Source organism: Colletotrichum spaethianum, assembly GCF_022836535.1.
Source record: "Colletotrichum spaethianum MAFF 239500 DNA, contig52, whole genome shotgun sequence".
NCBI classification, from domain to species: Eukaryota; Fungi; Ascomycota; class Sordariomycetes; order Glomerellales; family Glomerellaceae; genus Colletotrichum; species Colletotrichum spaethianum.
Genome location: NW_026054822.1, coordinates 139,126 through 154,457, shown reverse-complemented (window position 1 = coordinate 154,457; position 15,332 = coordinate 139,126). Strand labels below are relative to the sequence as shown.

At 50.1% G+C, this 15,332-nt stretch overlaps 2 protein-coding genes across 2 annotated transcripts; one reads left to right on the top strand and one right to left on the bottom strand.

Annotated features, from left to right (window-relative positions):
- Nucleotides 1–11,337: 11,337 nt before the first annotated feature.
- On the bottom strand, nt 11,338–12,444 carry ColSpa_11888 (uncharacterized protein; the record flags this gene model as incomplete). Its single annotated transcript, XM_049278100.1, has 1 exon — nt 11,338–12,444. One exon carries the CDS (start codon nt 12,442–12,444, stop codon nt 11,338–11,340), a length of 1,107 nt encoding a protein of 368 aa, XP_049134057.1.
- Nucleotides 12,445–14,760: 2,316 nt separating this feature from the next.
- Nucleotides 14,761–15,300, top strand: ColSpa_11887 (uncharacterized protein; the record flags this gene model as incomplete). Its single annotated transcript, XM_049278099.1, has 1 exon — nt 14,761–15,300. The coding sequence occupies one exon, from the start codon at nt 14,761–14,763 to the stop codon at nt 15,298–15,300; it is 540 nt and encodes a 179-aa protein (XP_049134056.1).
- Between the last annotated feature and the right edge of the window lie 32 nt (nt 15,301–15,332).

Below are 15,332 nucleotides of genomic sequence, written 5' to 3'. Positions count from 1 at the left end.
ACGCCGCCTACATCGTTATCATTACTTTTGGTCTCCTTGCCAAGCACTGGCATGTAGCTGCTGCTGCGATAATGATCCATAAGCTAAGCGCTTTTGTGACCGTTTCTGGTCGCGGAGACGCTTCTCTGCGGTCTGACACTGATCGGAGTGGAATTTCTAGATATGCACATAACTTAATGCGTGGTATCTGGCTTTCAACAGGCCTGTGGTGCTTTTGGTCACTGTACAGCATGATGGCTACCACGCTGCAATTTGCCATGGTATTTACGGTCCACGCGGCGATGCTGGACTCGGAGGCAAGGCTGGTGGAGAAGCAGTCTTGACGAGAGCGGCTGCATTCTCGATGAGGTCGGTTGACGGGTATACATCTCGGTCTGAATCGGAGTGTCGAGCAATGCCGTCGCTACGGGCCATGAGCTGGTGAGTAAGTCCGATCAAAGTCGATTCTGTCGGAAACAACTAACAGTATTTGATCACAGCAACGTAGTGCCCCGTCCGGGCTCACACGTCTCGTATCACACTGCAAAAAGCTTGCCCCGCGGTAGCTCAACTGTCTTACTTCCTAATGGGGAGTTGGTTCATGGAGATAGCGAACAGATGCTGGATTGTTACACCAGCGGGCTATTCTCATCTTCAGATTCATCCTTACTAGAACCCCCGAAGCCAATCCTCCCCTCGATTTAGTTGTTGGCATATTAGTATCTTGGCACGCTATGGATCTGTCTGTACGCACTCGTCGTGATTGGTGCTTGGGGTTCCTGGGTTGCCGAATAGCCGGTTGGGCGTTGTCGTGGAAGTCTTTGCCCTAGATGAGGGAGTTTACGTGAAGGGTCACACGCTGTTTCTCTCGGATCACGCGATAATTAACGGTTTATGAGAATAAGAGCTCTTCGGGCCAGTCTCGGGTGAATCTCCCGTTAGAAGCTGGATAGTGTAAATCCCGACGATAACTCGGACAGTCTTGATATTCATCATGCAATGGCTCACTTCTACGTTGTGATAATAACTACCCCACCAGCACCTTCTTTCGAAACGTAAAGGTCCAGCCTCTCACCAACGGTAGCTCGTGTTAATTTCCTTGGCCACGAATCACCCATGCAGCCGGTTTCAGTCTTGGAAACGATCCCTAAACTGACGACGTTGATCACTCCTTAATCCTTCCACTCAAAAGGCCCAGAGAGGCCCCATAGTTGGTCGCAATGTAGTGGCACCAAGGTACTACGCCCCTTTACCTAGCTAAGCCAACGGCCAATCCAACACCTGCGCCACCAGTAGCTAGATATATAAAGAGCCTGAAATTCCGATCGAAGGTGACCAAAAGTTCTCTCTAGAATATCTCAGTTATTCTACTTCTTTTGGAGATGTCTGATGCACCCCCTGAGTCGACCGCGTGGCCCCCAGTGACTTTGGCAGGGCCAGAGGCAAGGCAACCTAGCTACGTGTTCTCGACCTTTACGGAACAGACGCCTCCTGAAACTCCACCTGCAGTAAGATCTTTCTTTCCAAATGTCGCATCGGCAGTACTGATAGAAAACCTACCCAGGCAGAATTGCAAGACAACGAATTCGATTCAGGCCTCGATGACGAAAAAGGCTCAACCAAGTCGATGACGTCCAGCATTTTAGATTATGGAGACTACCATGGCAGGATTTAGCACAGCGATCGATTTCGTTCTACTTACTGGTATGTGGAGCAAAACGGCACAAAACAACTGAGTACTGACGCTTTCCCCTAGGGCTCCGCATGACGGTCCGCAGCGTGACGCAATGGAAGTTTGGTGAGAATAGCCAGACACGAAACCAAAAAGCAAGCTTGTTAATGGCCGTATCGAGCGATGATTGTGCAAAAGCGTTCCTAACATCAGCACATCAGTGAAGTTGGTGAAACCTACCCGCACGTCGTCGTGATTGGAATCGATCTGTCACCAGTTCAGCCTGTATATGTTCCATCGAATGTACATTTGTCGGTTCAGCCTTATTTTCAATATATTCATCTCCACTCTGCCTGCCGCTTGTGTAGGTAAGTTGAAACTGACTCGTCTTCTAGCCATATTGACGACTTCAACGAACGATGGACAATCGACGACAACTCCCTCGATTATGTTCACATGCGATTACTCACCGGCTCTGTTCTTAATTGGAAATCCACGATGAAGGAGGCTTACCGATGTTTACGACCAGGCGGGGTTCTTGAGAGCTCGGAGCCATCGTTTCTGATCGAGAGTGACGACGGCACAGTGAACGAAAGAAGTGCCTGGTATCAATGGTTTGGAATATTCGACCAGTATGGCGAACAAACTGGCCCAACATTTTCTGTAGTGCGGCGCGGCATACAGAGACAGGCCATAGAGGAGGCAGGCTTCATCGACGTCCAGGAGTTTAGCTGCAAGGTAGGCATTGCGACATTGCAATTTCGCAGGCGAAGTCTGACACTGGATCTCAGATACCGATCGGAGCATGGCCGGAATATGTAAAGAAAGGACAGCTGGGCCAGTATGCGCAAGCAGTAATTGAGAAGGACGCCTTGGGGTCTGTTATGCGCCTAGGCACCTCGGCTGGTTGGAGTATTGAACAAATTGAGGATTACAATACAGCGCTGTGAGCGGAAATGGCCTCGAAAACAACGCACCCGTGGTATTGGTTCAAGAAGATATGGGGACGTAAGATGCCGACATCTTCAGTAGTAGCATAGGGTTGGAATGGATAGCCTGAAGGCTTCGTAGATAGATGAAGGAACATTAGGCAGGGCCCACCAACAAAAGTCGATAGTCTTCGCCGGTCTTCGCCCATTCCACACTGTGGCCGTATATTGTGCAACCCACTCAAACTTTGCGTTCATCGAAAGCCAAATTGTCATACAGCTTGAACGAAGTCTGACGCGCTGTCTGAGAACTGCATGCTAGTTCCTACCACTGCGCACGAGCATTTGCTAAAAGAAGATTGTGCTCAGCTTAGTTGATGGCAGGGGGTCAAGCCTGGCCGCAAGCAAAGATTTAAAGCCTGTATGGTGCGTACATCCCCTTCCAACCCCCCCCCCCCCCCCCCCCCTTGTTCGTATGCAGTCAGGTCTGGGGATCCACGATTTCCCCTGGGAGCCATAAGTTGATCACCATGAAGAAGCAATTGCTGCGCTCGGTATTCGCGCAGAAGTCTTTTTGGGCTTCCGAACAGCAGGAAACCGCGTATCTACTGACGGCTGGACCCACACCGCTGAGTGGTTGTTGTGGTGCGCGGCTCCCAGTCGGTCTAGGTAGGCAGGTATATAGCGGGTTTTGGCTCTACGCCAAAAGAAAGCAGTGCTACTGAGACTTCGGGCTGTCTTCCCTACATCTATACAGTTAGGAGCATAACTACAGTTACGAGCATATGTCTCTTCCTCTTGGAAACACACTTGAGTTCTCTCTATTCGCCCCACACAGGCTTAGATTGAGAGATAGGCACTGTGTACAGCTTAGTGATGCATTTTGGAGCGAGGATGACCCCTGTCTACAGCTAAATGTAAATCTGATCAAGTGTACTGCAGGGGGGGGGATATCGTTCGCACTGTCGTAAGCTACATTGACTCCACATTTTGTTTGCAAACAGGCAACCACAGCCAATGACAGACGTTCGAAACAGAGGTAACAGCAGGTTCTGGCTCTTCTAAACATTGAAATCTTGTGCAAAAGAGGAAGAGATTTATGCTCTTAACTGTATCTTCCCCTTTACAAATACTCTTTAAGTTTAAAACATACCCCACATAGTGACAGAAAAACGCAAACAAACACTGTGTACATTAGCCACCTTGGCTCCGTGACTTCTAGAGCAGCAGTAATGCCGGGGGGCTTGCCCTGTGACCTAGGAATGACACCTACGTCACAGGGTTCGGCCAACCTTGGCTTGATCGTCAATCAGCTTGGCACGCTTACAAAAGCTATCATTTTATCTCTGCTGGCTCACATTACCACTTCATCGACTCGAAGCCACGTTAGAAAAGGACGTAGGCAGAAAAACGAAAAAAGGTACATAAAATGGTCTTGCAAGGCCCTTCTTGTGGCATGACATGAGTGAAAATACTAAGATCCATTAACCCATTTGAGATGACGATATAGAATTCTGCTGGGATTACAGGTCGGTATTTATGAACTGGATTACATAGCCAGATTTACAGCCAATAAACATCACTGAGCCTTTCACGGCTGATGCTGTGGGCCTGTATTCCTTGGGGATCCAGACAACCTTCTCGTTGCCTCTTATAATCCAGGTCGTATCAGGGCTAAGGCCAAACTTGAAAATGGCTGCCTCTATTAATGCCGTTTCCTCAGCCGCGGGAGCCCCGCCTGCTGGACTAGCCAACAGCAGGTCTAAAGTTCCGAGATCGGTATGCAGTCGCGTGTTGGAGGGTGGATCGAATGCGAGACTTTCAAAAGAAACTCCCTCGAGTATTTGGCGTGGGGTGCCTGTTGTGGCGTTCCACCAGACAGTCTCATCGCGTGATGCTGATACAACTTCCTGGCTGTTCGGCGAGAAGGCTACCGCATTGACCGGAAGACTATGGCCCTTAAGTGTCTTTTGGCAGACGCCCGTTCTAGCGTCTAAGAGCCGGACAGTAATACCGTCCATTCCCAATGCTAGTACCTGGCCATTCGGTGAAAAGGCCACTGCATTAACATATTGACGATCTTTTATGAGTATTTGGCGTTGGGCGCCTGTTGCAGCTTCCCATAGCCGGACAGTCCCATCGCGTGATGCTGATACAACTTCCTGGCTGTCTGGCGAGAAGGCAACTGCGCTAACTGAGGCGCTGTGGCCCTCAAGCGTTCGACGAACACCTGTTATGAGGTCCCAGAGCCGGATAGTATTATCACTCAATGCTGATGCTAATACCTGGCTATTTGGCGAGAAGACAACTGCGCTGGACCAGCCGCTATGGTCCTTAAGCGTTTGGCAATAAACGCCTGTTGCGGCGTCCCAGAGCGCAATAGTTCCATCGAGTGATGCTGACGCTACTACCTTGCCATCTGGTGAGAAAACGACCTTGTTAACATCGCTGTGATAATTGAGTATCTGGTAGTTAGCGCCTATTGTGGCGTCTGAGAGCTGGATAGTCCCATCGTGATATGCTGATGCAACTACCTGGCTGTTTGGAGAGAAGGCTACTGCCCTAACCCAGTATGTGTGGCATTGAATTGTTTGTTGATGATCGCCTGTTGCAGCGTCCCAAAGCTGAATATACATGTCGTCTGATGCTGAGGCTACTACCTGGCCGTTTGGCGAGAAGGCAACTGCACAGACCCAACCGCTATGGCCCTCAAGCGTTTGGCGATGGACGCCTGTTGCCGCGTCCCAGAGCCGCACGGTGCTATCGCGTGATGCTGATGCTACTACCTCGCCGTTTGGCGAGAAGGCTACCGCACTAATATAATTGCTATGGCCTTTGAGTGTCCAATGACAGGCGCCTGTTGTGACGCTTAAGAGCTGGATGGTTCCATCGCGTAATGCTGATGCAACTGCTTGGCCGTCTGGCGAGAAGACAACTGCACTAACTTGGTTGCTGTAGTCCTTGCGTGTTTGGTGACAGACGCTTGTTGCGGTATTCCAGAGCCAGATCCCGTCGTCTGATGCTAGTGTTACTACCTGGCTGTCTGATGAAAATGTAACTGCACCAACCCAGGCGCTATAGCCCTTGAGTGTTTGGAGTGGGGTACCCGTTGTAGTATCCCAGAGCCGGACAGTCCTATCGTATGATGCTGAGGCTACTACCTGGCCGTCTGGCGAGAAGGCAACTGCGCTAACTGAGGCGCCGTGGCCCTTGAGTGTGTGGTGGTGGGCGCCTGTTGTAGCATCCCAGAGTTGAACTGTACAGTCGTCTGATGCTGATGCTACTACCTTGCCACCAGGCGAGAAGGCTACCGCGTTAATTTGGTCACTGTGGCCTTCGAGCGTCTGGAGGTGTGCGTCCCAGTAAGATTTCACACCTCGAAGACCATTAAGGCGTGGCAGACGTTGATCCCAAAACCTTTGTCGCACTTGGCTCGCAAGTGGAGAGAACAATATCAACGCCCCATAGATCTGAAGAGGTGTCTGATCAATCATTGATCCAAAACTTGCAATGACCTTATTGGCGTCTTTAATGAACTCGCTCAGTTCTCCAGGTGCATTAGGGGACTGCTACGAGAAGGGTTAGCTCAAGCGTATCACAAGAGTATCTTCACTCACCTGGCACATATTGAGAAGCTGCCTCATCGTAGCGGCACCATCCGAGACCTTGCCTAAAAGTGCCAAGACTTCTAGCCAATGAAGAAGGTGCGTACAAAGGAACACGTGAACTTCATCTCCTAAAGACCCTTCACTTTGTTGTAAATGGTAAACCCAGTGGAGGCATGCATATTTGAGATCGGCGGGGATATGTGAATCTATCACTTGCTTGTCGATCTTATCTCTGAGCATATCTGGCTTTCGAATATCGCAGATATCTCGCCGGAGTCCCTCTTTCATACGCTGAATGCAACTTGCTGCTAGCATAGCATGTGTTTCTGTAGCGCTTACTCGATGATCGCTCGCCCCAGAATCAACAGGGCCAAGGAGGAAGTCGCTGAATGACTTATGCAGAAGTCTTATAGGACGCCAAGGCTCACTTGGAACGTCCAACACTGCATGCAACCTGTTACGGTCAGATATCCGACAGTGGTGTTTTCTGCTAATAGGCAGCTGAGGTCGATACTCGGTAACAGTAAGGTAAGTCTTGTTGGTAATCTTGCTGGTCTGTTGGTGTCTGGTGATCAGTCAGGCACGTCTAGGCGTAGATAGCTTTATAGCTTCACAACAGAAGGATAATCTAAGAGTCACTTATGAGAGAGTGAATCACGAAGTTGATTGCTGAAGAGCTATGGAGAGTCTTTGAGCCCCAGGCTCAAGTCCTGTCTATATACTGATGTCTCCCTATCGTGATGCTGTTGATGGTGATCAACTAGAGTGGGTCCGGGGTGAGCTGCTCACTTGGTGATCGCTCCCAGTGATCACCTTATCTCTTGATCACTTTCTTATCATCACGTGATCTGTCCATAGTTCTTCCGTTCCGACCCTTGCCCGTAAGCGCCGTGATCATGCATACATGAGCCCGAATGTCCCCTGGTCCCTCGTGGGTTCGTTCCAGGTGGTTACGTTAACCAACGCTTTCCTGGGTCGTAACATCAGGTCTCCCCTCCAAAGGTCTAGCCCCTTAGACCTATATAGGTAAGTGGGTTCCCGCCGCGGGCTGTCCCTGGGTTTATCTCATTCTCATCTTTCTTCCACCATGTCGTTGGTGACTAATGCGGCAGAGTCAGACACTCTTAAATCTGGCAAGGCTTCTTCCACCAAGCGCCGTCTCGCGGATTCCTTGAGGATTCGTGAACACGGAATTGAAATCGAAATGCCGTGTAGTTGGTGTCGTTCCAAGGGGATCCGTTGCAAGATGCTTGCGGGTTTCCAGAAGTGTCAAGAGTGTACTCGCCGGGGTCGCTCTTGTGATGGGGATGATAATGCGATTTGCGAATGTGAGTGTTTTTCGTGGTTCCGAGGTGTGTGGCTTTCTAATGATCGTAGTGGATCGTTTGCTGAATGAAGCCGATCGTCTGGATAAGGCTGAAGAGCAGGAGGAAGAGTTGCTTCGTCAGAAGGCGGAGTTACTGCGAAAGCAAGCAGAACTGTTCCGTCTTGCGCAGGCGGAGATGGATGCGTCTCTTGCCCGGCTCGATCGTTTACGTAAAGAGAAACGGATGATTTTCAAGAGGGGTCGTGAGGCCGCTGCTGAGTGGCCTGCGGATTCGCCCGTCGATCCGGTGGTTGAGGCGGTTCACGAGGTACAGGCTAGTGGTGGTTTTGGTGCAATTGACCTGTCCTTCCTTGAGTCTTTTGATCCTAGCGATCCGTCCTGGCAGTCCTTCGGTGAGCTGCCTGTTGAGGGTTTCGTGGCTGAGGGTTCTGGGACTCGCGATAGTCCTGAAGGAGTTGCTGGGAGTGTTGGAGGTTCTTGACTGGCTCCCATGAATTGTCCTCGTGTCCGTATCCTTTCCATTTAATAAGATATTGTGTTTCTCCGTTTTCCTCTCGCTCGTCAATGATTCGTTCGACTTCGTACTCCGGTTCGTTTGGTTCCACGATGATGCAGTCGTTGGTGTTTGATCCTCGCGGTGCTGGTTCAAGCAGTGCGATATGAAAAACTGGATGTATCTTCATTGTGTCTGGTAAGTCGAGTTTGAAGTTGACGTCTGAGATTTTCTGAATGATTTTGAAAGGTCCAAGTTTTTTGTAGTCCAATTTGTCACTTGGTCTTTTCGTTTTGATGTTGCGTCGCAGAAGATACGCGCTATCTTCCTCTTCAAAGGTTGGTCCCTCAACCCTTGATGTGTTGGCGTATTTCTTCATTCGTGCCCTGACAAATTCGAGATCTTTGGTGGCATTCTCTTGGATTTCTCGTAATTTGTTGTAATCTGCCACAGCCTTTAGTGCTCGTGGTCCCTGTCGAGGTTCTCCATATGCCGTAGGCTCGAATCCGTAATTCAGGTAGAATGGGGAGTTCAGTGTGCTTTCTCCTATAGCACTGTTATAGGCGAATTGGGCCATTGGAAGCAATGGTACCCAATTGTCTTGGTCGTAGTTGACATAACATCGTAGATACTGTTCCAGTATCTGGTTGATTCGTTCGGTTTGTCCATCGGTTTGTGGGTGAAAAGCGGTCGATAGCTTGTGATCAGCTCCTAGTTGCGAAATCAGGGATTTCCAAAACTTGGATGTGAACAGTTTGTCTCTATCGGATACGATTTCCTTGGGCAATCCGTGGTTGCTGACGATGTATTTCAAAAACGCGTACGCTAGGTCTTCTGCCGTGCTTGACTCTAAGTACGGGATGAAGTATGCGTATTTCGTGAGTCGGTCGACAATGACCAATATGCTGTCATAGTAGGTTTTCGTGAGTGGTTCTTTTGACTTGGGGAGTTTGACGATAAAGTCCAAAGAGATTGAGTGCCACGCTTCTGGTGGCGCTGGTAGTGGTTGCAATTGTCCGTATGGTTTGTGTGGACTATTTTTGCTTTTCTTGCACATGTCGCAATCCTTGATTGCTGAAGCCACTTCTGCTCGAGTGACTCGTGCGTCGTAATGTTGTCGAATTCGTTTAAATGTTTTGGTAACTCCTTGGTGTCCGTGGGCCCTAGCACTATGAATCTCCATGATCTGTTCAGGTGTCATCCTGCCAGTCGTGCTGGTATTGACACGGGTACCGATCATAATGAGTTTCTGTGCTGGGACAAGGTCACCGTTCTTGTCCTCCTTGAGGATGACTTGGGTTTCTTCTGGTACCGGGGTTTCGTGGTCCGGTCTTCGGCTTAGGGCATCAGCTCTTCCGTTCTCAGATCCTTTGACGTAGATGATTCTGAAGTTGAATTCTGACAGGAATTCAGACCATCTGATCTGTCGTTTGTTGAGGACTTTAGAGGTGGTGAAGTGAGTGAGGTTCTTATGGTCGGTGTAGACCTTGACTTCATGTTTGGTCCCGGATAACTGAGGTTTCCATTCTTGGAAAGCTTCGATAATTGCCATGAGTTCCTTGTCGTGGATTTGGTAATTGAGCTCGGCTCCGCTAAGTTTTCGAGAGAAGAAAGCGCAAGGGTGTAGCTTTCCTTCATCGTCGCGTTGGCCGAGTTGTCCACCGATGGCGTAGTCTGAAGCGTCGGTTTCCAGTTCGAAGGGTTTTCTTGGGTCTGGGATTATCAGAACTGGTTCGGAACAAACTTGTTGCTTGACTTCTTCGAAGGCTTTTTCTTGTTCTTCGGTCCATTCGAAGGGTACGTCCTTTCTGGTGAGCTTGATGAGGGGGTTGATTTTGGCGGAATATCCTTTGAGGAATCGTCGGTAAAAGTTGACGAATCCCAAAAAGGATTGGATGTCCTTGACATTTTGAGGTCGGGGCCAGTCCTTGACGGCCGCGATTTTTCCATTTTCCATCCGGATCTTTCCTGGTGTGATGGTGAATCCTAAGAAGTCGACTCGTTGACTGTGGAATACGCTCTTTTCGGGTTCGACTAGTAGTTTGGCTTCTTGTAGTCGTTGGAGTACGGTGTGAACGTGCTTCTCGTGTTCCTCGGGGGTACGAGAGTAGATGAGTATATCGTCTAGGTAGACGACAACGAACACATCTATAAATTCTCTCAGGACGTGGTTGATCATTGTCTGGAAGGTGGCGGGTGCATTGGTGAGTCCGAAAGGCATGACTAGATACTCGAAGTTGCCTTTCCTGGTGCGGAAGCAAGTCTTCCACTCCTCGCCTTCCTTCATCCTGATCAGGTTGTAGGCTCCTTTGAGGTCGATGGCTGTGAACCATTTGGCGTGGTACAGCTGGTCTCGTAATTCTGAGATAAGAGGTAGCGGGTAGCAGTTCTTGATTGTAATATCGTTGAGTTGTCGGTAATCCACGCAGAGTCGTAGTTTGCCATTTTTCTTTGGTACAAACAATATTGGGTATCCTGCAGGGGATGTCGATGGTCGGATGTAACCTTTGCGTAGGTTTTCTTCGAGGTATTTGTCAAGTGCCTCGCGTTCCGTTTCATTCAGTCCGTAGATTTTGTGAAACTTCGGGTGTGCTCCTTCTTTGAGCGGGATCTCGTGATCGTACGAGCTATGTTCAGGCAAGCCGGTTTCCAATTCTTCAGCAAAGAGTTTGGTGTACTTGCGGTATTGTTCTGGGATCGGAGAGAGGCGTTCTTCCTCTCGTTGATCGTTGATGAATTGTTCGAATTGTTCGTCCTTCGTGGGCTCGATTCTTTTGACGTATGCGACGTATCTGTGTCGCTTTGATTCACTCGGGGGTTGCGGCTTGCAACGCTGCCTCGCAGTCGAATCTCTCCATTGGAGTTGGCCTGTTCTCCAATCTATGCTCGGGTTGTGTTGTCGTAACCATGGGATTCCAAGGATGACATCCATGTCTCCTATTTGTGCTATGTCGAAGATCAGATGTTCTTGACGGTCATGGGTAACCATAGAGAGTTGCGCGGTTTCTCTGTCAATGGTGCCTCCACCGTACTCAACTGTTTCTCCTTCCACGTTTTGCAGGGTGTATGGTTCCTCCTTGAATCTCCATGTGATTCCTCGTTGATTCACCAGTCGTGGTGACATCAGGTTTGCTTGTGCTCCACTGTCAATTACGACCTGAGTGGGCTGTCCTTCGATGTAGACGCTCAGAACCAGGTGTGAGGCGTCTGTCGTCGTGGCGAGGTATAGGGACTTCCTCAGTGTCGCCTTCTGCTGTCCCTGTGCAGTTGGCGTCCCTAGTTTTTTGAGTAGTGTCGGTGGGCTTGCTTCCCCTTCATGTCCACCGGTTTTATCTCGGGGGGGTTTGTTCCCTAATCTGGGTTCTCCAGGTTTTGGCTTTGCCTACGTAATGCATCATACATTCGTCGTGCATGCATTTGGACCAGTGTTTGATCAGTCCGTTGTAGCACAGAACCGGGTGTTCCGGACTGGGTTGCATGTGTAACCAGCTCGCTTTGAATTCCTTGACTATCCATGTGCCGAGTTGGTGGTGGAGGTAGATCATGGGAATCGGCTGCTGCTTCCTTCGTCGAGGGAAGAAGTCGTTAAGTTCCTTGTCCTGGAGGTGGAACTGGCATTCGTCGTAGATGCAATCGGCCCAGAATACTTCGGTGTGGCGTGCGTGTTTTTGGTCGAGGTACTCGTGGTCTCCGAATATAGGTTCCTCTAGGACGGATACTACTGGTTTCCCGTCGATTCCGGTATCGTCTGTTCCATAGAACCAGACTTCTTGATCGTCCTCATTCTTTTCGTACTGTGGTCGGTACTCAGGGTAGTCCTTTTTGGTGGGCCAAGCCCTTTTGACCATCGGGTCGTCGCTGAAGTCGACATTCGCTTGCGCAGCTATTGGTTCGTCCGGGTCGTAATGAGTTGGGCTTTGGTTGGCCTCGTAGAGCTGTGCTTCCCTTTCACGGAAGACTTCTCGTCCAGGGTCCGATTCGTCAGAGGATTCTTCTTCTTCTGAGAATGGTGTGAATGTAATCGTCCTGGTTTTCTTCTCAATATCCTTGTAGGATGTCGATTGCGTAGAGGTTTGGCTTGATCTTCTGAGATCCATGAGTTGCTTGGCAGCCTTTCTTTCGAGCTTGCTCGAGGGTTCGAACTCATCAAGCGATTCCTCATGTTCTTCTTCAGAGCTTGTTTTCTCGCCAAGTACTTCAATCGACTCCTGGGGTGTGGGTTCCCTGAACCCGAGTTTTGGAGGAGAAAATCTGGGTCGTCGTGGTTGCTTCCGTCCCACGGCTACTATCTTAGTGGGCTTCCCAGGTTTGATGCTCCTTTCCTCCTTGAGAGCGTTCTCGAAGTCCTCCTCGAGTGCCCATTGTTTCTGGAAGTTCCCTTGGGCTTGTATGCGTAGTTGGAGTCGTTCCTCGATGACTTTCAGGGTGTCGGGCATACAGGGGTTGTCTTCCTTGCTTTGTGCAGCTTCCTTGGCTCGGATGAGCTTGGTGATTAGCTGTTGGTTTCGTTGCTCCAGTTGCTGAACCGTGGTTTGTTCTGGGTGGCCTCCTTTCTGGGTTCGTCGGGAGATTGCCACAGTTCTGGGTTTGGGCTGTTGTGGGTACCATCCGGCTTGCTCTTTCAGTTCTTGATGAACTAAACAGTTGTCGTCGAAGCAGGTGGTCCAGTTCCTTTGTTCGTGGGGAACTTCCCTTCTTGCTACGTTGGCTTTCCTAGTGCCTTCAGGTACGGGTCGGTTCTGGAGTCGCTTAGGTTGTTTGCAGTCTCTAGCTATGTGGCCGGGCTTCTCGCAGTTGTAGCATTTGAAGTCCTTCGGATCCCGGTGGTTCTGGTGAGGCTTCCTGGTTGCAGCACCAACGTCCATGGGTCCGCTGTGTTGCCCATAGGAGGTGCTCGGCTTACTGTGTTGTTGGTTGTTCTGCCAGTACGAGTTGGGTTGCGAGTTCCTAGGTCCCTGCGGCACATACTTTTTGCTGGTATTCGGCTGAGGGCGGCGTGCTTCTCCTTTTTCCTTTCGCCGTTCGTACAGCCTGGTATCGATTCTGACTGCGATTTCCACGTATTGTAGGAAGTCGTTGGGTCGGTCGAGCTTGGATAGCTCGTCTTTTACTTCTTCCTTAAGTCCTTGGTAGAACATGAAGATCTTGGTGTCGTCGGTGTAATCAAGTCGTGCGCAGATTCTTCGGAACTCTGCAGCGTAGTTGGTGGCTGACTTGGTTTGTTTGAGATTTGCCAAGTCTCGCTCGGCTTGTCGTTTCTCGTCTGGGTCCTGGAATAAGGATTTCAAGGCGTACTCGAATCCTGCGAAGCTCCCAAAGATTTGCTGGGTCTCTAGGTTGCAGTGCTCCAGCGTCTCACTGTCCAGGTAGTCTTCTAGGTAGGGTTCGAACCAAGAGAGGACTCGTCCTCTGAAGAAGGTGCCTGCATGGATGATTCTCTCCGTTTCCGTACGGAAGTTGCCAGAGTGAAACGTCTGGTAGGTCCTGACCTGTATCAAGAATCCTTTAAGCGTTCCAGGGGTCCCGTCGTAGGTGGTGGGGGAGTTGAGCTTGAGTTTTTCCCGCCCATCCACTGGGGTCGAGATGATGTTGGCAGCAGCTCGGAGAGTGCGAACTTCTTCCCTGAGATTGTTGGTTTGCTGGACCTCAGCCCGAAGTTGGTCAAGGAGTGCCGCGTTGTTGTTGAACATCTGTTGCATGTCCGCGATGTCCTTGTGGGCCTTCTTGAGTTGCTTGGCCATTTCAGCATTGTCGTCCTCGTCGCTAGAGGATTCGGCGCCCTTCATTTCCTGGTCCAAGCTCATGGGTTTAGGGGGTGCGACCGCCTTTCCCTTGGATCCGCTAGATGAAGTCGGGGTGGCTTTGGAGGACATCGTTACTGTTTGGTGAGTATCAAGGTCAACTTACTAAACAGGAGCAATCAAAGTGTTACGGTCAGATATCCGACAGTGGTGTTTTCTGCTAATAGGCAGCTGAGGTCGATACTCGGTAACAGTAAGGTAAGTCTTGTTGGTAATCTTGCTGGTCTGTTGGTGTCTGGTGATCAGTCAGGCACGTCTAGGCGTAGATAGCTTTATAGCTTCACAACAGAAGGATAATCTAAGAGTCACTTATGAGAGAGTGAATCACGAAGTTGATTGCTGAAGAGCTATGGAGAGTCTTTGAGCCCCAGGCTCAAGTCCTGTCTATATACTGATGTCTCCCTATCGTGATGCTGTTGATGGTGATCAACTAGAGTGGGTCCGGGGTGAGCTGCTCACTTGGTGATCGCTCCCAGTGATCACCTTATCTCTTGATCACTTTCTTATCATCACGTGATCTGTCCATAGTTCTTCCGTTCCGACCCTTGCCCGTAAGCGCCGTGATCATGCATACATGAGCCCGAATGTCCCCTGGTCCCTCGTGGGTTCGTTCCAGGTGGTTACGTTAACCAACGCTTTCCTGGGTCGTAACAGTGACGCAGCAATCGCGTCTCAAAAGTAGACACACATACAGAAGGCTGCTCTCCATACAATTAGACGTCGCTTGTCGATTACACTCCAAACCCCTAATGGCTGTCGAGAAGGCAAACCAGGCGAGTGGCGCATTGAGTCTGCTTGTCGGACAAGGATCGTGTCGAGGAGGGTGTCACGGCCATGGATACGCCACTGAGCGAAGTATTTCATCAGTCCGCCCTCCCGCCATTTTGGAAGGTCATCGCACCGTACCTCGCCTCTTTCCATGCAAGGCTTTTGGTAACGCATCTAGCCAGAATGGAAATTCATGGCCTCGTGTCTCTCAACATCACGGTCATATTCACTTCAGGTGGGGGCGGGGTGAGCGGCAAGAACTTCGATCGCCTGAAGCATTTCGTGTGCCGCAATACGGACATTCGCCCATCAGAGATCGAGGACGACGCTCCCATGGTGGTCGGTCAGCAGACTCTAGAGACGACATTGGCTCGCCTCGGCATCTCGGCTGAACGAGTGCGCTCTGCAAGTCGTTCGAGAGACAAACTTGCGACTGTCGTAAACTGCCAAGCTGCGGGCACAGCCGATCAACACGGCAGCAGCAGAAGAAATACTATAGACACATCACGGTGGAGGAAGACAGCGAATGAATTGCAACCGGTCATCGACCGCATCGGTTCGAGCATCGAGAGGCTCAATCATCAATGGCGGATCTTGGACGACGCACAAAAGCGACTGGAAAGATTGTCTATCTCAACCTCAGATGAGGTCGACTGGGACGATCCAGTCATAAGGATTCAATCGGAGCTGGATCTCTTTGACTGTGAGGAAACGGACTCATGACTCTCGAGTCACTTTCTTTGAAGACAGTAGGG